The 24,348-nt window shown below is 39.0% G+C and overlaps 4 protein-coding genes across 4 annotated transcripts; 2 read left to right on the top strand and 2 right to left on the bottom strand.

The window, feature by feature from the left end:
- Window positions 1-13: 13 nt before the first annotated feature.
- On the bottom strand, window positions 14-983 carry MONOS_4135 (uncharacterized protein; the record flags this gene model as incomplete). The annotated part of the gene is made up of 1 exon (XM_067874183.1): window positions 14-983. One exon carries the CDS (start codon window positions 981-983, stop codon window positions 93-95), a length of 891 nt encoding a protein of 296 aa, XP_067730607.1. The 3' UTR covers window positions 14-92.
- Window positions 984-5,521: 4,538 nt separating this feature from the next.
- On the top strand, window positions 5,522-6,204 carry MONOS_17336 (uncharacterized protein; the record flags this gene model as incomplete). Its single annotated transcript, XM_067870248.1, has 3 exons — window positions 5,522-5,583; window positions 5,817-5,998; window positions 6,077-6,204. The coding sequence occupies 3 exons, from the start codon at window positions 5,522-5,524 to the stop codon at window positions 6,202-6,204; spliced, it is 372 nt and encodes a 123-aa protein (XP_067730606.1).
- Window positions 6,205-8,386: 2,182 nt separating this feature from the next.
- MONOS_4134 (uncharacterized protein) lies at window positions 8,387-18,563 on the bottom strand (the record flags this gene model as incomplete). The annotated part of the gene is made up of 3 exons (XM_067874182.1): window positions 8,387-8,395; window positions 8,562-17,385; window positions 17,434-18,563. 3 exons carry the CDS (start codon window positions 18,561-18,563, stop codon window positions 8,387-8,389), a joined length of 9,963 nt encoding a protein of 3,320 aa, XP_067730605.1.
- A 1,513-nt stretch (window positions 18,564-20,076) lies between these two features.
- MONOS_4133 (uncharacterized protein) lies at window positions 20,077-24,345 on the top strand (the record flags this gene model as incomplete). Its single annotated transcript, XM_067874181.1, has 3 exons — window positions 20,077-20,086; window positions 20,153-23,276; window positions 24,249-24,345. 3 exons carry the CDS (start codon window positions 20,077-20,079, stop codon window positions 24,343-24,345), a joined length of 3,231 nt encoding a protein of 1,076 aa, XP_067730604.1.
- Window positions 24,346-24,348: the final 3 nt, after the last annotated feature.

The following is a 24,348-nucleotide window of genomic DNA, read 5'->3' as shown; positions in this document are numbered from 1 at the left end:
AGTGTTGAATATACAGAAATATAAATCGAAAAGTTAAAATGGCTTTGAAACGACATAAGATAATAAGATAGTTGAGATGACTTGCTCTTAATTTAATGCGCAAGGATGTTTGGATCCTTTTTTGTACGCTGCATCTTCCAAATAGCAAAAAGTGAAATTAAAATAAGGAAGATTACACCAAAAATAATTTTAAAATTCAAAGTTGAGGCCGAAATTATTGGAGGTTCTGGAGTAAATTTATATCCAAACATACGAATTTTATATGGCATAAAAAGCGAAATTGACACTTCTACATTTTGTACTGTTGCCGTATTATACACAGAAATCAGTTTTTGAGCTCCTTTTTGCCCATTCACAATCATCGTTCGAGTTCTTTCAGCAAGCAAAAATTCGCATGTTTTTGTTCCTTCAATGTTTTCTTTGCATGGATTTGGATAACCTCCTAAAGCAAATATATCCCACTCTTCAGGCAACTTATTCATTTCTGAAATAATTTCATCAATTGGACGACGTCTGTTAGGACTGTGAGACTGAATCAGAAGAACTGGTTTATCTTGACCAGTTCTCCTAGCTCTTTCCACAATTTCAAAATTCACTTGTAATTCGCTTTGCCAAATTCCACATTCCTCATACGGACGTGTGATGTTTCCCATCAATGATTTTGCTGATTCATAGGTAAATGTTGTGTTTTTGTGTAGTTTTAGCATCGATCTAAAATCTGGATGATCATTTTGACACAATTTATATAAAAGCTTTCCGTTAACTCCTTCAAATAATTCAAAGGGAACTCTACTTTGTTCAAGCGCCTTCATAATTTCATTTCTTTCTTTCGTTCCTTTCCATGGAGCGACAATGTAAACATCTTGTAGTCCAAGCTCTTCAAGTCTATTTGCTATTTTTGGTGATTTTATTCCATCAGAATATTTCCATTTGTATCCTTTCGTTTCAAATGTTACACATATAAATAATAAAATTCCAAGCATGCAATGAATTGGGAAAAGTTCTTTGGTTAAATAAATAAAAATGAAAATTTAAACTTATTTTATTTTTTCAAGTGACCCTATATTTAGAGTTTTTTGGTTCAGAATAAAGACTTTTACCAAAATGATGAACTGTTTTTCAATTTATAATTTCTATTAAGAAAATATTGATATTCGCATGATAAAAGCGGAATTTATTCAAAGCACATTGTGCAAATGTTCTTTCTTTAATGAATTTATAAAATAATATGATATCTCTTTGAGGATGCGAAATCAAATATGAAAAAATAAAAAAAAGACGCACACAAATATAATTGAAAGTGTTAGAAACGACTAGGGTGAAAAATCTGGCAATGTTCTTTTTTTCACATATTAAATCTGTCCTATAATAATATTTGTATTAACTTCATTAATTCAATAAGCAAAATTTTTCAAAAATAATGTGAGTTAATTTCTGACAAAGTTGATTTGTTTTAAATAAAGAAAGCTCACTCAAATCAACGATGAGATTCATCATGAAAAAGTTTTGCGAATATTTTTTCATCTTTCATAATTTCATTTCAAAATCAATTGGAGTTTAATCAATGTTATTTAAAAAAATTCAGTTTTAATAAATAGGGTTTTAATCTTTTTTATTTTTTGTGATTTATTTCTTAATTTTATCAAAAAAAGCGTTGATAAAATGAAAAAAAGAAATTTTGTGAGTTGAAAACATGTTTCTCTTTATTTTTTTGTTTTTCTTGAAAAAATAGCAGATGATGAGATTTTTTGCTTGGATAAAAAAAGTGAAAGGAAAAGAGAAATGCGTTGAATGCATTAATTGTTTGAAATATCAAAAAATGAAAAAAAAGTGCCATGAGTGCTGTTTTGCGCTTTTTAACTGTATTTCTTATCTTCTTCTTTTTCTTCCTCTAATCTCAATACTTTTTTCTGAATAATTTTCTTTCTTCCTCCATTCCCACAAACCGATCGATGGTTCCTTCCTCACTTCTTCCAATAGTCCATCCACATCTTTCTCTGCCTTCAATGAATTTTTTCTCTTCCAAACTCGTTCTTCTTCAAATGACGCAGTGGTTCATGTGGGAGCTGAATCTCAAATATTGAGACCTGGAAGATTGACTTCTTTTGATGCAAACAGCCATCGCTTCGAGTGGTGTGAATGGAATGATTAAAATGGTGGAAATTATTTTGGTGGAATCCTAAAAGTTAACTGCATTAACTAAGATCTCGAAAACACTTTTTGTTCATTAAGCAATTGTTCATCCAAAGATCATGGAGGAGCATTGAATTGTGGAAATTTGTTAAAAAAAAACCATCATGGAATTCAATTTCACAAGTTGTTTAGCGCTGCATGGTGGAGCTGCTTTGTTGATTATCCACAATCAAATTCTGGTTGTTCATTCTCAGAAAACAGAGTTGAAAGTTGTTCAGTGACAGACTGGTATGGAAGTGGTTGGTGTTTTTATGTGAATAACATGGCACAAAATGCTCAATTTTTGTGTTCGAAATGCAATCATATTTCAAATGCATTTGGAGATTCTGCTAATTCTCTCACAATTAATTTTCCTCCTTTAAATAAACCAAGTGAGTTTTCAATTAATGAGTGCCAGCTTACTAATAACAAAATCTTTTCTTCTTCAACTTATGGAGGAGTTGTTAATTATTATCATTTTGCTTTTAATAGGATGAATAGCATGTAATTCATCACATTCTGGTTCTTCATTTCATACAGCCTCAAATAGAAGAGGTGATTATATGTTTTTCAATAGAAATGTGACAACATGACTCCATTCAACCAGTGTGATTCAACAACTCCAACAAAAAGAATAAAGAATTGTGAAATCTCTGTTGACATCGATCTCAAAATTTGGACCATTTGTCACTTATTCTTTTTTTTCTTTCTTAAAAATACATGAGTTATTTGGCGTATTCAATTTCATCTTTTTCTTCTTTTCCATCTTTTCCTATTCATTCCACTGCAGTGCTGTTTCAAAAAACCCTTCTTTCATTAAGTCAAAATGAAACTATCGGCTTCCATGCACAGCTTCTCCACTACATGCATTTTTTTCACTTTCTTCTTTTTTCCTTCATATTATTTAATAATAAACTTCGTGTTTTCATTTTCTTTCTCCTCTTTCTCTTCGTCATTCCATTTCTTCAATTCTTCTCGCTTCTCAAGTACATCCAACTCAATCGCTTCATATGACATTGTTATATCCTCCATCCTCAACCAGGCAGCTTTCAGCCTCTTCCATGTAATTTCCTTTTCTTTACACTATGCAACCTCTCTCTCTCTCTCTCTTTCTCTCTCTCACCTCCTTTCTTTTTCATCCAGCTTAACTTCAATTCGCCTTGACTGCAGCAATCACCATATCTGCAGAGAAGGGTCAAAGAAATAATGGATCGACGTCAACGTATTCACATCTGTTTCACCAAAGATCTTCTTGCAACCGAATTTCATGATAACCGAAGTTGCGAGCGATTGAAGCGGAGCTACCGGTGAATAGGAAAACATCACTGAAAACTCCTCTTTGTTCACAGAAATAATATTCCTATTTATATCTTATTTTCAAATTAGCCGCACATGTTCGTTGTTTAATGAGATGTGAAAAGATGAAATTGGATTAATCCTGAGAAAAGTTGAGATGATAATCAAAAATGAGAAGTATATGGATGATTTTTTTTGAATTTGTGTATTTTCTATCAAATTTTTCTGTTTGAGAATTCACTAAGAAAACTAATAAAGGAACATTGCAAAGTTATTTCTCCTTTCACAAAAATTGTTTTTCATAAATGTATGGGACAAAATATTTAACTTCAGGTATTTTCATTGAAAAATTATGCACTTTTCATTGACTTTTTGAATTCAAAAAACACATTAAAATTGGATCCATTTTTTGACATTCGTGAAATGTTGGAAAACTTTGTGTTTTGATTTCAACGATGCTTGTTTGCGGATATGAAAATCAAATTTATTTTGTAATCTGAGAAAGCGAAATTAAGTTATGATCGAAGCAATTTTTCTATGCCTTGTGAAAAAAAGCTTATAAGTCCGTATTTTCCCCTATATTTTAAATCATCGTCATTTTTAACAAGTGTCTTGAATTTTGACTTTAGAAAAAAAGATTCCTCGCAGAAGAAATAAAACATTTGAAAAATAAGAACACCGAATAAAATTTTGATTTCGAAAATAATCTCCAATATGTGAATCTTTTCATATATCAAAAAATATATTTTGAGTTGATAATTCTTCCAGATAACAAATATCAGATTGGACGCTATATGCAAATTTCCCAAAGTGGGTAAATAATATTCAGTTTTTTTCTGTTGCATAAAAACGGAAGATGGAATATTGTTCTAATTCGACAATTATTAAACTTTCTTATCAATAGGGTTGAAAGTTCTAATTCCAAACTTGTTTCTGCAAGTTAAAATGAAATGAATACCATTAAAATATTAATTATTCAAAAAAAGGAACAAAAGTTTTTTTTCAAAGCATTCTAAACTTAATGAGATGTCAAAAAACAATTCGACAAGCGAGGTTACTTTCTGTTTTGCTTTATATTATTTTAAATTTTATTATATTTTGTTTTATTTATAAATTAATTAATTTATGTTATAATATTGTCACGAAATCCAACGAATTTTGCTTTGAAATTTCCTTTGTTCTTTTGAAAATGAATTGTTATCGAAGAGAAGACGAGCCAATAAATTTGCATGTTTTATATAATTTTTTTGTTTATTTTCCTTTTTCAGTTTTTCGTCTTTTTGAAAGTGTTTGATAATTTTTTTTCGAATCATAGCCAATAGAAAAAATTATGACATTTTTGAATATTAACTTCTTGATAATAAATATGTTCACTTTGTTCTAAGGATTTGGAAGCGAAATGATCAACAAATAATAATTTCTTCAAAATCAAAAATTGAGAACAGAAAGCGTGTATTTGCTCTTTCGCAGCACAAAAACGGATGAGCATGCTATGTTGCTGGATTCGATAGAATTTAAGCATTGAGCGAAGTTTGCAATTTGTGGGGAGAGCGTGTCATTTGGAAGATGATTTTTGTTTTCCTATCAATTTGTGAGTCAGACTGTTGTTGTTCGGTGAAGAGCGACCGTTGCGAGAAGCCATTGATCAAAAGCTATTTTCATGGCAGATGATAATGTTCTTTTATTTTTTTCCCCCTCGTGTTTTTGGAGGGATTCTTTTCGATGACTCAAAAAACGAGGGAATGGCTGGTGCCAGCACAGAAAGACATTGCTCGCAATAAAGCAATAAAGCATATCTCAAGACATGCAATCTTTTGGAATTGTCCAATATCGAGCATGAAATGCCTTTTCTTTTCGATGCCTTATTTTTTTCCCCAAAAATGGAATAAGAGTCCCTCCTTTGCTTCTGCTTGAGGATCTGAACATAAAAATATTGAATGCGTTGTAGGTGCAAGAAAAAAAAAGAGGTTTGGAATTTTTATGAATGGAAAGGATGTTTTTGTTGAAAAGACCAGCTTTTTTTATTTTTAGAATTTTTTTGTTGAGAAATTCCATGAGAACCATGTCGACAGGAAAATCATTTGGGAAATGGCCAACTGAAGAGGCTTCAGCTCAGTTTGCTTTTATTGGCACTTTTCCTTTTTATTTTATTTTATTTTTTCCCCTTCAAAATGCGCTGGCGCCATGTCACATTTTGCGGAAAGCGAAAATGCGAGGGATGTTTGCCTGCGAAAAGCAAAGAAAATGGCTGAATGAACAAGAACTGAAATTGACATTGACCATCTGATGCGCTTGCCGACAAATAATTTTGTGTGCTTCGGTATTTGTATTGTTACTACACCTTAAAGACAGATTCTGGAAGGAAAAGGATATGGGGAAAAGGAAAAGCAGCGCTTTTGTTGGCGGGCATGCATCCAACTAGCAGGTGCGTGTGTTGATTGGAGGGCGCGGAGCTGCGGCGATAACAGATTCTTCAAATTGGAAACAAGGGATGATGCAAATGGAAGCAGAGAAGCGATGTTCCGATCAAGTTTGAGCGTTCAATGAATGGCCAGCAAATGCTCCATTGATTTACAATTTCATTTTTTTATTTCATTTTCCCCCGAAGCTTCACAAAAAAATCGAAAGCTGAAGCTTGAGTGCCTAATTATTGTTGTATCATTGGCAGCGAAAGCGCGCTTCTATTTGCAAAGGGAAGAGATGTTTATGCTTCGGCTGAAAATGCCAAGCTGGTGATCAACGCAGAAACGCAAAAAGGATGGCAAAGCCAGCGAGGATACTCTGTGAATCTGCGCCTTGCTAATAGAGGTGGGAATTTTTCATTGGGGAATGCAGTTATTTTGGGATGGAATGGGAATGCAAGTTGCTGGGTGCTATCACCGAAGGAATGTTATAGATGGCTCAGCTTCTTGCCTTTTGTCTTGAATCGTTTGAAAGAAGGAGGCAATGAGCTTTCAACAAAAAAATAAAATCCAGAGTGTTTCTCTCTTCGTTTTGATGGAACTTATTTGAAGCCTCTCATTTCTTTGAGTACCATTTCCTTTCGCATCGTTTGCTGTTATTATTATCTCAACAATTTTTATATTGTTATATTTCATGTTTTGAATGAATAAAAAAAAGTCATCTTGGAATGACTCTTGAAATTAGGCCAAGGCTGAGAAAGGTGCATTCTGGGTTTTTGCGCAGGTGCCAACGATGTCACATATTTTTTTTTTTGATTTTGATTTCTTGGCTGAGTCAAAGCAAGGATGCTGGGATTCATTTTTGAGGAACATTCATTTCAGAGAAGAAGGCAATTCACAGAGGAAGATCAAAGGATTTCAGAAATCATTTGCCTCGATGCCTTTCCATTTTGAAGTGGATTTACAAGCAATAAAGCGGAAGTGGTTGTGAAAAACCACTTTCGAGCGAAGTGCAAAAACAACACAGAAAAACACAAACATCAGACTCTGGCTGGCAAATGCTAATCCCTGTTTGGAAGCAACAGAAACAAAACAAAAGAAAAGAAAACAAAAGAAAGCCTTCAGAGGCCATGGGCAGCGCTTATTTCATTCTTTCTTGTAATTATTCACCAAAAGCAAAAAAGAAAAAAGAGAGAGATTAAGAGATGAATACGAGGGGTGTGAACGATGGCGATGCTTGTGATGGAATGAGAAAAGCAAACACTAATTGCTGCAGCAGCTGTTTCTGCTGATGGCGGATTGCTGGTTTGTGAAGAGTGCGTCAGTCATTGTGGGGAGCTTGGCTGACTCGGGGAACTTCTGAAAGAACTCTCTCGAAATGGAGACGAGCGAAGGCCGGTTGGAAGGCTGAAAGGAGAGGCATTCGCTGACGACCAAAGAGAATGTGCTTGGAGTATTTCCGCACATGCTCAAAGCCTCTCCTTTTGCAATCTTGTCTCCAGCAATCACAGCCTCGTACTCCCCGAACGGGATGTGGAGTGTCAGGCACTCCCACAGCATCATCCCGATCGAGAACACCACCGACTTCTTTGTTGCCCCCATGTTCTTGTTGATCAGCAGCTCTGGCGCCTTCCACCTCAAACACTCTTTTCTGTTGTCATCGTCATCCTCAAAGGCAGAAGAAGGAAGAGAGTCTTCATCATCATCACTTGCAGACGTGATAACAGTCGACGATGAGATGGATGATGAATCAGAATCACCAGATGAGAAGTCAGAATGCATCACAATGCAAATGACCATGTGTTCTGAGAATAACACAATGTGAGGACTCAGATTAGCCAACGATTGAAGAGGATTTTCCATTTCATCAAATGAGTGAAGTGCAAGATTGGCCACCCAGAACAGGATCTGTGCTGCTGCAAGCTCTCGCTCCTCCAGAGTGCCAATCGCCATCAGCTTCTTCTCGTTCCTCCCATGAAGCATCATGAACAGCGAATCCCTCAAGTCCACAATCAGCTTCTCATGAGGAGATGAACACGCCATTGCATCCACCAGATTGGACATTGAAGAGGTGGTTGGGCATGGATCCTCCCCACGAACAAATGTTGAATCTGAATCAGTTGTTGAAGTGGATGAAATGGATGGAGATGGAGTTCTCTTCCTTATCTCTTCTTCTTCCTTTTCGTCAACCTTCTCCAGCATCCATTCAGGGATCTTATCTGAATCCTTTCCCAGAATGTATTCAGTCGATCCACTCTCAGCTAGCAAATGCTCTGAAGACTCTGAATGTTGCATGTTCGTATCATATACCCTCTTCTTCGTCCTTTCATCGTTCTTCTTCTCAGCCTCCCTCTCCGCTCTCCTCCACTGCTCTTCTGGCGACATCTCCATCGTCACCATCTCGAATGCCTTCGGATCCTTCTTCACTGTGTCTTCCACAATCACTTCAAGCTCCTCAGTCCTCTTCTTTTGCTTTTTCCATCGAACAACAAAAATTACAAGCACAATCAGAATTATCAATAGAACTATGGACATAATGATCACAATTACAGGCCATATCGATTTCTCTTTGTTTCTTCCTTCGACTATCCTTTCATCTCCGATTGTCTGAGACTCGCTCTTGTTCTTCAGAATGAATGAATCAGTTGATGAAAAGGTTTCACCTTTTCCAAACAAAATACATACAAAAACCTCTTCTTCTCTTGCAGCCGAACTTATGAGAGACATGCTAATCTTTCCTTTCGCTTCATTTTCGGAATCATAGTTATCTTCTGCAAACGGAAAAGTCTCTATTGAGCTGACATCATCTCTCTTTAACACAATCTGAAAACTCAGATTGCATGGGATGAGGAGCCTTCCTTTGAAAGTCAGTTCAGCAGCATCTCCATTTTCTTTCACTTCCACAGCGTCCAGTGATGGGATGAAGAATTCAGATAGCCTTCCAGTTGGCATCCCCGTGAGCTCGCATCCTTCATTCAAAATCCACAGTGATGTATTTGGCAGTAGTCCATCTCCTCCCTTCAAGCTGTCGATCTCAAGCTTTCCATTATGTTCGCAGAGGATGTTTCTTCTGATAGAAGGGAAGCTGGCGATTGATGGATCATTGCCCACAAACTCTCCTTTCACAATTCTAACGCTTCCTCCAGAAGCAGATAGACCGCCGTGTGATGCGTTGGAAAACAAGGTATCTGAGATGGAAGCGGTGCTTCTTTCAAGGCTCGCCAGCGAGCTGTTCCAGGAGCAAAGCTCGGATGATTGCGTATTTATGTTGTTTTCTTCTCTGTTTGAAAAGTCTGTATTTTCAAACAGGCACGAGCTGATGCAAATGTTAGCACATGATGCAAATGACACAAATCCACCTTTCATCGCAGATGAATGACTGTCCACAATGCTGCATTCTTTTAAAGAAATATTTTTGGCATTTGCGAACGAAATCAAAGATGCCACATGGTCTTTCTCGAAGCACTCGTCGAAAGAGGTGTTGCATATCTCAAACATTCCATCATCGCATATGATGACACTTGCAGAATAATCCATGCTCTTGAAAGAGCAAGATGTGACCTTGACATTTCCTGTGCAGCTGCTTATTGCAGAAAGTGCCAAGTGGAGTCCAGAAAAAGCACACTCACTGAAATAGACATCTCCCGAAAGCACTGTGAATAAAGTGCAAGGAATGGAAAGCCGGGATTGGTCAGTTCTAGGAGATGTGAAAGAGCACGATTCCATCCTCAAACTGTCGGAGCTCATAAAGATGAAAGAAGAATGCGAGGCAAGAGCATTTCTTTCAAACACAAAGCTCAGATGAGACAAAGTCACATGGTTCTGAATTGTGATGAGAGACTCGCCTGCCTGGGATATGCCTGTCTGAACTCGAATGGCTGCATCATTTCTTTTGAGAGACGTTAGGGTCATGTTGTCCAAAATGCATTCTTCATCAATGACAGATTCACCATCAACAAGCATCATGCTTGAGATGTCGCTTGACAAGTGGAAGCAGGCATAACTAATCGAAAAGCATGGCATCTTGGCCGATCCGCATTGTCTCTCGTTTTTTCCGTTTTTGCCATCATCAGAAGACACGATGATAAAATCAGACTCATATATTGTGATAAAGTCCATCAGGTTTGTGTCGCTCATGTGATCTGTTGTGTCTGAGCCATAGATGGCGTTGATAGACGAATACACACCCTCTTTCAAGGAAAACCTGAACTGAGTTTCGTTGATCTGTTTTGTGATGTTATGGCACAGAATGAAGATGTCATTCCCAACGCCTGCTGTGTTTCCCGTGAAGAACATCTTCTGAAACAGAATGTTCAAAGTTCCCTCCACTTTTGTCGACACGTGGATGCCACCTCCCCTCCCGCTCATTGAGCAGCTGCATCTTGTCATTGTTGTGTCACTTATTCTCAGCTCAACCCCATCGTTCAAGCAGAACGACACTGCATCGCCCTTCATGCTCATTTCAGCCTTGCAGTCAACAAACTGAGATCCGCTTATCAAAACGATGAGGCCATTTTGGCCAGTGGAATGAATAGCGCTTCCGCCATTATCGTTTCTTGTCAATGAAGAAAGGGCCGAATCTGTCATGTTGATCAATCCAATCCCATTTGCCGCATTTGTTGAAGACACGCTTTCAAAAACACAACCACGATCAATTGTGCACTGGGAAATCTTCACAGCGTGAAATTCACACACGCATGCATCGTGCATCACGAACACACTTTTCCGCACCGATGAAGATTTCATCTCAAGATCATCGACACTGAGCTTTCCTCTCCTCATCAGCACAAACGAACAGTCTGCTTCTGTGTTATCTGCCGCTTTGCTTTGAAAGGCGCATCTTCTCAACAACAGCTCATCTCCTTCACTGTGGATCACACAATCAGCCGAGTTCTCAAAGTTTTTGTCAATGGACAACATTATCGCGCATATGGACATCTCATTTCTGTTCAGCACATATGCACCACTTGTTCCATTCATCTTTTTTGAATAAACAATTTCGCTTTGACCGTCTTCTTCTTTCAGAATTGAGGCAGAAGCCACTGCAAAACCTGAGAGATCATATTCATTATCCACATTTGCAACCCCTTCAATGAAGATTTGTTTGCCATCATCCGTGTGACTGAGGTGATTCACGCCAGTCCAGAATGATTCACATGGATCATCTTCGCTTCCGCATCGCAGCACATCTGCACTACTGGAGGAAACAAAAATGGTGTTATTTGCATATGGAATTAAAAATCTGAATAAATCGGTGTCAGTGAAAATATCATCGCTTCCCACAAACACATTTGAATCGTTGATCAACCCAGAGTAGTTGAAGGAGAATGCCTGTGTGGTTATGGAGCTGTTCAAACTTGCTGAAAGCACGTACATGTTCTTTCCAATCTTTGCAACATTCATCGAAAACACAGTGTTGTTGAATAAAAATTGTTCTGTTGCATAAGCCTCTGTGCAGTCAATGAAGCAAGCCCCTCCGTTCCCATTGTTCTGTGAGCATCCGCTATTCGTCATGGTAACATCCTCCACGTGCAATCTTTCATGTGCATGAAGATTGATTTTCATAATCCCTCCGGCACAACTGCCTGGAGCTGATATATCGTTGAACGAACAAGAGCGAATAGTCATGGATGAGGCAATGGCAAAAGGAGTCTCCGAAAAATGAAGACTCTGAACTGAACAGTTGCACAACTCCACATCTCCTCCTGTTGTTGAAAGAAGAGAAAACTTCAAAATCATATCGTGTGATGGTGAATACTGCTCAAAAGAGCAGCTTTGCAAAGAAACGTGCGAGATTGATGTGGCATCTGAAGATGAAGAAATGAGACTTGCTTGATCCGGAACAAATGTTTTTGGCACAGAAAATATAATATGAAGAAACAAAAAGCCACCTGAAGCATAAAATATGGGATTGCTGCCTGTTGTTTCGAGTGTTGGTTCAAACCTCAGGCGGCTCATTATCTCTGATGAACAAGACGAAATGTTCATTTTTGAGATATCAAAAGAATCTTTGACAGATGTATTATTATCGATCAGTATGTTCTTTTCCTCGGAGCTGCTGTCAATGTGCCAATATCCATGCCTGAAAGTCTGGCATGGAACAGTCTCGTCACCACAGCCCGCAATATCCGCGCCTTGGTGTGAAACGACAATTCTGTTTGAACTGAATGGCATCAAAAACAGAACAAGGTCCATTGTTCTCTCGGCAAAGGCTGTGAAGTCTGTCCCCTCGGCAAACGCAAGTTTTGTGTTGTTTGAGTCGAACATTTTGAAGTTGAATCGTTCGTTTGTTATTGATTCGTTGAGGCTTTTGCATTCAACAAAAATGTCCCTGCCTTTGTGCGCTTTGTTGTCTCGAAATGTCAAAGACTCAAATGAAAATGTGTTTGACGAATCGTTGAAAACATGCAAGAATATTGCTCCTCCGCGACTTCTTTCCTCATCAACCCAGCAGTTTTCAAACGAAACATTTTGAACAGTGAGACTGGACTTGCCTCCGATCTTGCAGTTTATCCCTCCACCTTCACTTGCCAAGGTCTTGCATCTATCAAATGTCGAATTGAATATCTTCAGTCGAGATGCATTTGTGGCATATATTGCAACACCCTTTGAAGCGCCACAATTTGTGACCGACGATCTGTTGAGAATCAATGCAGCACCAACACCACAACAAAACAATCCATCTCCATCAATGTTAATATTTGTAGCAACTGTCCGAGTCACAACCACTGTTCCTCGATCAGCTTTGCATATTCCACAGTTCGATCCAAATTGGATGTTTTCTATTTTGAGATCATCAAACTGGATCGCACTTCCATCCCCTCGGACAACCCACATATATGAATATGTGCACTCTATTTCTGTATCTCCAAAAGTGCATGAAACAATGCTCACACGGCCAACGCTTCCCACAATCACTTCTGAGTGTTTGCCTGGTGTCGATGGCACAAAAAACAGCAGGTTCTGGAGAGTGAGTGAAGTGGATGCTGGGCCAGACGAGAGCTGAATATGGCCTTGTATTCCAACATGCATTTCAGATTTATCATCACCTCCGCGGATTGTCAGCTTTTCTTCTTTTCGATCTATTTCTCCCATGAGCCATGCTGAGTTCTGTATATGTAGGATTGTTTTTGATGTGCCCAATTTTTCATATCCAAAGCCCAACTCCTTGCATGGATTGACTCCCGAGCCGCAACTTCCCATTTCATTCCCCAATGATTCGTCCACATAAATGATATCGTCGTCTGTTGGAAACAGAAAGCGCAAGAGTGTCATGTTGATGCGAGTATCTGTGAAGTCAAGCACCCACTTGTTCCTCTCTTCTTCACCTCTTTCAGCAGTTCCTGCCCACAGCAGCGGATCAACAATTGTGCTTGGCTTTGTGCAGTTGAGGAAGATGTCTTTTCCCCAGAGTGCATCATTGCCTTCAAACACAGCATTCTTCAATGAATATGCAACTTCCACACTTTCGAAAGTGATGTGCAATCCTCCTCCATCTCCATCAATTGCTGGAACTTTGCTTCGGCATACGCTGTTGTTGTCGAACAACAATTCTCCACCACTCAACACTTTCACGTGCAAGCTCCCTCCTTGGGAGCCAGATGATGAACAAACAATGTCATCAAAGAAGCATCCATTGATCTGAATGATATTTTCATTTCCCACAACACCCACCACAGAGCATCCACCATCAGTCGTTCTTTTCAGTCCGCTCATGTTGCATTCAAGAAGAGTCAGCCCACAAGCCTCTTCCACCAAAATGGCGCAATGGTTGGAATATGTGCTGTTGACCGATGATAAATTCTGAAAGACTGGATGAGCGCCATGCTTTATCTCAACAAGTCCTCCTGCTTCTGTTCTTTTGATGTTGCTCATTGTCATTGCACTGATTGTGAAATTTGCTACTTTTCCGGAGAATTCAAAGGCACTGACTCCACTGAATTCTATCTCCGATAAACCAAACCCGTCAATTTCAATAGTGCAGTCAGTTGCCACAATAAGACTGTATTTGCACTGCAGTCCTGCAACTTTCATCTCCATATCCACATCCTTGAATGAAAGGGTTGATTTGCTGCACAGAAAAAGGCTGTTCAATGAACAAGGAGCGAAAAACGATGGGAGGAGAAATGCTAATTTGGAAAATGCAACTGATGTTCTGATTTCGAAAAAACTGCTCACCTTGATGTTTTCTTCAATTCCTTCGACTTCGACTTTTTCTCCTTTGTTCTCCGCATCTATCTCATATGCTTTGCCAGAGAATATCACTGACTTGCTGAAAGAAAATGAGCTTTGCAAGCGAATTTCCGCCTTTTCTTCATTGAACCGATTATTCCCAGCATATGTTATTGTGCTGCATGGATACCAGTCAAGCCCGCATAAAGGATAATCCACACCTCCAACACCATTCGCAAATGCTGGAGTGTTCCATTCTGCTTCAAACAAGGCGAGAGGAATTTCTTTGGCTTCATCATTGCCATATCCGCAAAAGTCATTCCATCTTTCTCTTTCAGTTGGCATATTCAGTGCAAACTGTTGCTTTCCCAGTTTGATAGAAAGAGCATCACCCTTCAAATAAATGTTGTTTCCAACAAATGCACAGCATTCGTTGAAAGATAAGTTTCCAAAGACAAATCCATAATTCTGCTTGCAGTCAAAGAACAGCCGACCTCCTTTCCCCACTGTTCGATTTTCTGCCTGACATTCCTCCATGTTGCAATCAGTTATTTCCAATTCTCCATGCGCTTCAAGCACCACTCTCATTGCTCCTCCATTCGTGCTCTGATAGGCAAAAATCTCACTGAAATTACACCCGGCCATCGAACATCCACATCCCAGAGATGCACCAAATAACGCTGAGCTGTCTATATCTTGATGAGTGATATTGCTGAACGAGCAATTCTTCATCTGGACTTCTGCTGTTTCAGGTGCATTCATTGGTGGAGCAATGTCAAATGAAAATAATGGCATTGCCATTCTGCAGTTTGTCACAGTCACAAACACCAGATGGATTGATAATCCACTTGTTTTGATTATTATGTAATTGTTGGGCACTTCTGATTCATATTCTATCTCTATTTGGCAGTTTGTGAGCGAGAGTTCACCTTTGTTAGTTGAAGAAGAAATCACAAATTTGACTTCGTTGGAGATATGAGGAGGAACGATTATCTTCAATTGTTCGAGTTGTGTGATGCCTTTGGATGAGATCATTGTTGTTCCACTTTCAATTGCAGATGGCATTGTGAGAGATGCCTGCTGTTCTCCATCTGATATCATCTTCACATCACTCAGATCGATCTCATGGATCACAAAAGACTCAGTCCTCACAGTTATTACTCTTTTGTCGACAGTTTTGAAGCGAGAAAGAGCTTGGTCTATTGAAGCGCATGGGTAGCACTCAAAGCCGCAGGCAATTGTGTCTGCCCCTTCCAACGAGGAAGCAAGTATTTCCGAGCCTGTTGACTGGAAAAGCAATATCAGTGGAATTGCATGTTCTGAATCGTTGCCATCAAACCCTCTCATGGAATCGAGAGATATGTCTGCCATCGTTTTGGCAAATGGAAGGGTGCTGTCGGTGGCACTTGCCTGCAAACTTGGGGATTTCATGAACAGATCGCTTCCGCATTTGGCAGCATTTGGCGAGCTTTGAGAAAAAGAAGGCTCAGAGACAACGAATTCGACATCTTGATGATCGAACTCAAGAAACAATCCTCCTCCAAAACCCCCTTTCTTTTCGACAGATGCTTCACAGGCTGCGAATGCGCAGTTTGTGATCTCCAGATGATTGCCCATTCCAATGCAGCAGCACACGCCTCCTCCGCATGCTTCGTCACTTTTTATTTTGCATTCTTCAAATGTGCATTTCTCAAGGCATTCGTGACAAGGCAATACAACTTCTGGCTTGTGCATGCTAATGGCACCGCCCTTACCCAATGAGCAAGTCACCCCCTTGAATGTGCAATTAGACACATTCACATTTGCAGTGCAATCAGAAATCTTCACAACAGATCCGTCTCTGATTTGAAAGTTTTCAATTATCGAGTCGTTCAACATGAAAGATTCGCATGCATCTGTTACAAATATGGCATCCAGTGTGGATGTGCCATCAAAAGAGGTCGAGCGCATGATGAGTTGATTTATCGACACCTGTCCTCCTCTTGCAGAAAGAAACGAAATATTTGTCGATTCCTGTTTGATTGTAACCTCGCACTCTTTGACACTCAGCGAAGAAGACTTGCACACAATCAATGCCTCTTTGAAGCCAATGCTCTTTGGCAGTGCAAAAGTGAAGTTTGTTAGCGCAGACTTTGAGACCGTTTCAATCATCCCTGCTTGTTCACCGCTGAAATTGCAATCGTCCAGACCAATCGTCACTTTGCCAACTCTTGACATTATTGTCCATCCGAAAGCATCAAGAAGCAATTCAGATCTGAGGGAAAAGGGAGAATGAAGCTCAACAAAACGGTTGCTGTCTTTGAACCAAAGAGAGACTGCAGACATAATTGATGAGCATGGGACCTCAGAATACCCGCACCTGCTGAAATCTGCACTTTTCTCTCCACCAACATGTGCAAACGCAGACATGTTATCCCACAGATAGACCACAAGAGGGATGGACAATGTTTCTCCAGCTGTTGATCTCTCATATCCAGCATATCCATCAAGATCATTGCGTCCTGGCCCAAACTCAAGGGTTGTGGTATTTATCAGTTTGTCCAGCTGCCAGGTATCGACAAATAGATTGTTTCCCTGATCGGCCATGCACCCTTCAAACGCCAGCTGCTTCAAAAGAAAGTTGTCTGCATCTTTGTCAAGCTTTATGAGCAATCCTCCTCCACAGCTTGGACTCACCGAAGAACCTATGGCCTGGCAGTTGTTCATCTTGGCTGTTGCTCCTATGTCAGATGCATTTCCTATTGAAAACGATGATCCACGTTCCATGTGTATCTGCATCCCACCCCCGTTTCCTCTGAGGCACAAGCAATCTGCAAAAGAAACATTTGACAAGCATAACTCATTTCCATCCAAAAGTTGTGCTTCAAATATTGCACCATTTCCGCTTTGTCGCGTGATTGTGTTGAAAGTCACATCGCTCATTTTCAGATAATTTGGAGAGGAAAACGATATCAGTTGCTTTTCGTTGCTGAAAGTTGTGAAGCAAACAGAAGCAAGTTCTGCCAGACCTCCATTAACAATCATCAAAGGAGTTGAAAAAGTCGTTGCTGGGGATGCTTCTCCCTTTATTGTTGAAAATTGTATTGTCACTCGCCCACTCCCACTCATCATCAAGACAGATGATTGTGGATTCGAATTCGAAGAAGTGTGCACCACTGTGAAATATGAAACAGACAATATGCCAGATGATACTGAAAACAATGCTTTCCCATCACCAACTGCATTGGAAGTCAGCGTCGACTCTTCGAATTCACAGCCTCTCAAACTCACGTTCATTTCGTCAACAGGAATCGTTCCGTGGATGTATGATCCTTCAGAAATCACTAACGGCTGTGAACGGACCCTTTTGCTAATTCACTTTTCGATTGTTTTGCAGGGCAAGCCTCCGAACCCACATTCACTTCGAGAATCGTTACCAAACACAGATGACACGAACACAACTGGGATGGTTGATGGAGGGCGTCCAAGCCAGTCGCTGTGATCAACGGAGTTAATTGTCACTCGAATTGGACAATCACTAAGGGAGTAACTGTGAACGAAAGATTCATTTGTCACTTTTGAATTGTAGTTTGCTCCATTTGTTGAAATATCACAACCATACAAGTTATTTCCAATTGTGTTTTTTTCAAAGAAACAAAATTGAATTGTTGCAATAATGCCTGGAACGCTTTCAAGTTCCCACACAAAAGCAATAGCACCATGTCGAGTGGAAGAATAACATGATATTATATAACATTCGGAAATGCTTAAGTTCTTCGAGGAAAAACAGATTCCCATTCCCGCAGAGTAAACTGTTGCAACACAATTCATAATTGTGTTCATTTTGAATAAATGAGATCCTTTGTCATAGAAAAATAATAGTCCAGAATAATGCTTCGAAAAACATTCATAAAAGGAACAAGAAGTCACAACTTCTAATGATGATGAACGCACGTTTAATCCTCCAGCTGCGTATCCAGATGTACAATTTGTATAATTGCATTTCCTTGAATTGTGTGCTCCAGCACCATCATGACTCACAGCTGCTCCGTATGCACCAGTGTGATCGCTTGACGCATTTATCATTTCGAATAAACAACATGAAGCGTTCAAAGTGGCATTTCCACCGATGTTCAATGCCAAGCCCATGCGAGTTGAATCATTCAAATCAGAAAAATGGACCGAATAGGCTATGACATCTCCTGAAGAATAGCTGTTGATGGAGCCGTTTGTCGGGGAGTGAGTTTCAGAAGAGTGAGAGAATGAAGTGTTCATCATCATCATCAGATTCTGTGTTGGTGTGACAACAACTCCAAATTGAGCGTTGGGGCATGAATAGAATTTTGAGTTCTGGATTAGGCACGAATTCCATATTGATGGGGGAGCATGTGATGTGAAGCGATGAGGAAGGGAGGGCGAGTGAGAAATGTTTGAAAAGCTGCATCCATCAGCAATAAAAAATGTGACGTGCCCAGTTGCCAAAAATGAAGAAACATGAACATTTATCAATGAATTGAAAGTGCAATCTTTGCATTGCAGCATGAATAACGAGCTTTCTTCACAATTCATTGTTAGAGGGTGCTGAATAACATGTGTGTGTGATGCTATTGAGAAATTGAATAACTCCACGGTGCCTCCCCAGGATGATACTTGTGAAGATATGTGGTCATTATTTGATCGCGCTCTGCAACTATGCAAACGCAAGTTGGATGTGAGTCTTAATATGAAAGTGGAAGAAAATGAATTCTGACAGAAAGATGCGTCATTGATGATGAGCGATGAATTTAACAGTGCAAATTGAGATTTCATGCAACATTCAGACTTTCCGTGTGATTCTTGGATATTGATTGAATCTTGAAGAGACAGCAAATCAAAAATGTGTGAATTTTGATGACAACAGGAAGGCATTGGACAAGATTTCGAAGATGAGAGGCATTCGACATTTGCAATAAGATTGAAAGAGAAAAAGAAGTTGAAAGAGGCAAAAAGAAAAGAAAATATCATATTTCGATATTTTTAACTTTCAAACAAAAGGAAATAATGGGTTGTTTGTCAAACCAAGTTAATGTGCACATCATCTGCAATCAAAAGTTCTCGAGTAATTCATGAATTTGCGCTATTTGTTATTATTTATGTTTAATGATGAGGTGAAATATGTGCATAATGAACTTTTTATTAAAGTTAGAATACCATAAATGCGGGAAAAAGAAAAGGAAATATTTATGCACTAATAAAATTTGAATATCAATACAAAATAAATATTTGGGTGATAATTTTTGAAATCATATTTTTTTTTGTTCATAATTTTCATTTCGAAAATTTGATTTGAATATTTTTAAAAATGAACACAATAAAGTGATATCACTTGAAAGAAAAAATCGGGTTAAATATATTTTTTTCAAATATATACTTTTGAAATAATTTAGTTTGAAATTTTTTTGTTTGTTTATTTAATTTTATTTTCATTTGAACGAATGAATGATAGATTTTTTATCATCATCTTTTTAAAAGCTAAGAGGCACTGGTATTTTGAACGAAAAAGATGATGATTGTTTAACGAAAAAGAAAAAATAGGAAATGGAGAAGAAAGAAAAAGTCATGGTTTCATTTATTGACAAACAGAAAGCAAGTTAAAATGAAACGAAAACATGTGATCATTTAAATGCAGATTCGAAAGAAAGATATATTTATTACAATCATCAAAAACAACACTATTCCAAATAAAAATAGTTACTAAGTTGAGTGGAAAACCAAAAGCTTTGATTTGTGAAAAATGATATAATCATCACACGGTTTTTCACGAGTGCAACATTGTGTATCCAGATAGAGGGATTTGAGTAAATATGATTTAAGCATTACAGTCAATGTTTTGAAAATAGTTTATTTGATATATGGCCAACGGGGAATAAATTGATGGCAATGTGAAAAGCTTTGTTGGAAAATGTTTGCAAACACTTGAATTCGCAGTGACCGAATTTTTTATTTAACAGCAAATAAATGTTATAAACATTCAACTTTCATGGCGTTCAAATGAGGTGAATTATTCCCTTCTTCTATGAAACAAAGTGGGAGTTATTGATTCGCAGATAATGTGAATGTGCAATTGGATGTTATTTCATGCACATTCACAGGATGTACTGCACCAACTGGAGAGGAGAAATCTGACTTTGGAGGAGGAATGGCATTGAAGTTGATGGATAGAGATCCTTCGTTTGTGATATCATTACCGGTGTTTGATGTTGATAATCCAAATACTGCCAAATATGGAAATGATCTGTTTGTTGAGTCATCCAACTTGACAAAGAGCATCACAAACACCTCTCTCCCATTTGTGTCTGAGCAGCTGGCTGATATTTCATTGGATTCGCTGAGAGGTTTTGATGGGAGTGACACAACGAATTCCATCCCACTGGTTTTATTCTGGCGAGCGATTGGGTCAGAGATATTTATTGGGAGCGAAGGTTGTGATGTGAGTGTGTGTGGATTCTCAGATTATCCTTGCCTGTCAATTGATTATTCTTTGGATCGATTTCCGAAAGGAAATGAAAAGAATATAAACATCATTGGAAAAGGGTATCTTCAGAAGAGTGTTGATGTGAGTGGAATTTCAGTGAAATCGGATGATGAAGAAATGTGTTCTTTAGAGTGTCTCTCATCGCTTGAAGGAGCAGAAGGAGCAGCAATGAAGATCCATGGAATTACAAACTTCGAACTGATAAACTTTGTGATGTCATCTTCATTCACTGGTGATGTAAAAAGTTTGATGCATGTTGGCTCAAGTGATGCGTTGTTGACTGTGAAGGACTGTTCATTCACTAAAATGGAAGAAAGCAGAGAAGAAATAATCAGCTATGGGTTGATCAAGGCAGATGGAGGCACAGTTCAATTGGAATTAGTGACAATGCAATCGCTGCCTTTTTCAAAGGATGTGATTTCTGTGTTTTCTTCAACGATTTTGAATTTAAAAAATTTAACGATGAAGCAAATCGATATAGAAGGCGCAAATGGGTTGAGCATATCAAAGAGCTCAGGTGGAGATAAAAAATCAAGCAATGAAATTGAACAGGATATTGTTATTGAGTGGAATATATTTGAAGATATAACCCAGAACACAACTGATGATATTCCCGTCATTCGAAATTTGAATGGCGAGTCTTTGAAAATGGTTATTCGAAACACAACGATGAAAAGATGTGGAGGGTTGAAGTGTGAAAAGGGGGGAGGGATGTTTTGTGTGTTGAATGAGGGAGGAAGTTTCGATTGCTCTTTTTGTACGATTTCTGAGTGCTTCTGCTCAACAACCGGAAGAGGCGGGTGGCTGTTTCTGGAATGCGCATCTGTAGCTGAGAATCCTCTAAACTTTATGATGTCGAATATCACCTTCAAAAACAATTTTGCATTGAGAGGAAGAGATGTGTATGTCCGATGCCACTCAATCGAGACTCAAATTGTTGAAGAGCAATTCTTGCTGGACTTCCGAGCACCTTTTGTGAAGGAGCGGGCGATATGGGGCTGCACAACAGACTCGTTTGTGGGGGAAGAAGATCTGCTGCTGAGGGTTGTGAAATACCAGAGCGAGACGATATTTGTGTCTTCAGTTTCTGAAAATCATACAGACAGCAAGCAATGTGGAGAATTCAATGCACCATGTCAATCATTGGATACGGGAGTTCAACATATCATTCCTTCATCATATTCTCAACTGCTAATCGCAAAGGAAACAGTTGTTGTTGGGGAATGCAGTGCTCATAATGTCAGCATACACTCGCTGGAATCTCCCTCAGCTGCTTTGGTTCATCTGAACTCAACAATAACCAACGAGGGAAGTCTTATCACAACTTCAGAGAAAGTTCGGATCGAAAGTGTTAAGTTTTACTTTGGCAAGTCATTTTGTTATTCTGGAAGTTCAATTATCCATGAAGCAAATGGACAGCTTTCTCTTTCAATTGTTGATTTCTCTTCGGTTGGCCAATCAGAAAACATTGAATCGATTGTTCTCAATTCAACATTGTTGAGCATCGAAAATGGAATTCTGCATGTTGACAACTGCTCAGTGTCACTCCTTTCGTTCAAGAAGTCAACTTTTCTGCTAAATGGAGATGAAATCAATATCACAAATTTCAGACTGGAACAGATTGAATCAACATCAAATGTATTTGAGATCGGTCAATGCAAAGAAGTTGCATTTAATTGGGTGGTGACCGAAGAAGTGAAGCTGTCTGAGGGCTGCATCATTGCGATTCATGGTACGAATTCAGGAACAATTTCGATTGAAATCTCCTCATTCAACAACTGCTCAAGGAATTCAGGAGGTCCTTTTGTTCTCTCTGTTTCTTCAACTTCTGCTCAAAAAACACTTTCAAACTGCACTTGCACGAATTGTGTTTCATTGTCTGAAAAAGGAAGTGTTGTGGAGGTGAGCAATGCAACGAATGTTTTGATGGATTTATGTCGATTTATTGGAGTTCTTGAGAAAGAAAAGGAAAGTGACAGAATTAATTCTTTTGAAGAAATCTGCGAATGGAATGGATCACTTGTTCATTCAGCGAATACTTCATTGATGATGAAGGATGTGATAATATCGAATTCTTCGTCAGGAGGATTATCCATATCTGCTGGCAATGTGACAATAGAGAAAGGAGAATTCTTCAACAACAATCCTTTTGTTCAGAAATATCCTTCTCTTCGACGAAACATCATTTGCTCTGATTCTGCTTCATTGACTATTTCCAATTTTAAAGGAGGAGATGGAGTGAAAGACAATTCATCGCTTTGGATTCTGAATGATGGATGCACCCGTGGTGGAATAGCAGGAGAAAGATCATCATCTTTCTTCATTCCAAAACTCGAAGAGGCATCCCTCATTGAAAATGGAAACAATATTTCAATAAAATTCAAAGGAGCACTTCTTCTTCCTTGTGATTTGTCATTCAGACTTGTATTCAAAACAGGAGATGTGAAGTTGGTTGAGACATATCGTTTTGAGAAAGACAGTTTCATATCAGAAAATGAAGTGATTGGAAGAATTCCATCTGAAAATATTTCAGCAATTGCAGATGAAACAGAGGTGTCAGTGATGATTTTGTTTGGGAAACAATTGGCTGCGACTTCTCCGCAGATTCTGAAGAACAAAACAGAATCAAAGACAGGAAATGATAAACTTGTTGAAGGAGAAAAGAAAGAAAGTTCAACATGGCCGATTATTGTGGTTGTGTTGGTCGTTTTGTTTTTTATTGTTTTTGTAGGATTTATTTTGTTTGTTATTCGATGGAAAAAGCAAAAGAAGAGGACTGAGGAGCTTGAAGTGATTGTGGAAGACACAGTGAAGAAGGATCCGAAGGCATTCGAGATGGTGACGATGGAGATGTCGCCAGAAGAGCAGTGGAGGAGAGCGGAGAGGGAGGCTGAGAAGAAGAACGATGAAAGGACGAAGAAGAGGGTATATGATACGAACATGCAACATTCAGAGTCTTCAGAGCATTTGCTAGCTGAGAGTGGATCGACTGAATACATTCTGGGAAAGGATTCAGATAAGATCCCTGAATGGATGCTGGAGAAGGTTGACGAAAAGGAAGAAGAAGAGATAAGGAAGAGAACTCCATCTCCATCCATTTCATCCACTTCAACAACTGATTCAGATTCAACATTTGTTCGTGGGGAGGATCCATGCCCAACCACCTCTTCAATGTCCAATCTGGTGGATGCAATGGCGTGTTCATCTCCTCATGAGAAGCTGATTGTGGACTTGAGGGATTCGCTGTTCATGATGCTTCATGGGAGGAACGAGAAGAAGCTGATGGCGATTGGCACTCTGGAGGAGCGAGAGCTTGCAGCAGCACAGATCCTGTTCTGGGTGGCCAATCTTGCACTTCACTCATTTGATGAAATGGAAAATCCTCTTCAATCGTTGGCTAATCTGAGTCCTCACATTGTGTTATTCTCAGAACACATGGTCATTTGCATTGTGATGCATTCTGACTTCTCATCTGGTGATTCTGATTCATCATCCATCTCATCGTCGACTGTTATCACGTCTGCAAGTGATGATGATGAAGACTCTCTTCCTTCTTCTGCCTTTGAGGATGACGATGACAACAGAAAAGAGTGTTTGAGGTGGAAGGCGCCAGAGCTGCTGATCAACAAGAACATGGGGGCAACAAAGAAGTCGGTGGTGTTCTCGATCGGGATGATGCTGTGGGAGTGCCTGACACTCCACATCCCGTTAAGGGAGCATGAAGGTGAGGTGGCAGGTCAAAAGATTGTTAATGGTGAAATTCCGAATTTCAGAAAGGCTGAAGAATCAAAACTTCTTCAGTTAATATAAGCT

Source organism: Monocercomonoides exilis (assembly GCF_001643675.1).
Source record: "Monocercomonoides exilis strain PA203 chromosome Unknown scaffold13-1861174, whole genome shotgun sequence".
NCBI classification, from domain to species: domain Eukaryota; phylum Preaxostyla; order Oxymonadida; family Polymastigidae; genus Monocercomonoides; species Monocercomonoides exilis.
Note: the sequence above shows the minus strand (reverse complement) of the source record. Positions and strands in the feature narration are given on the sequence as shown.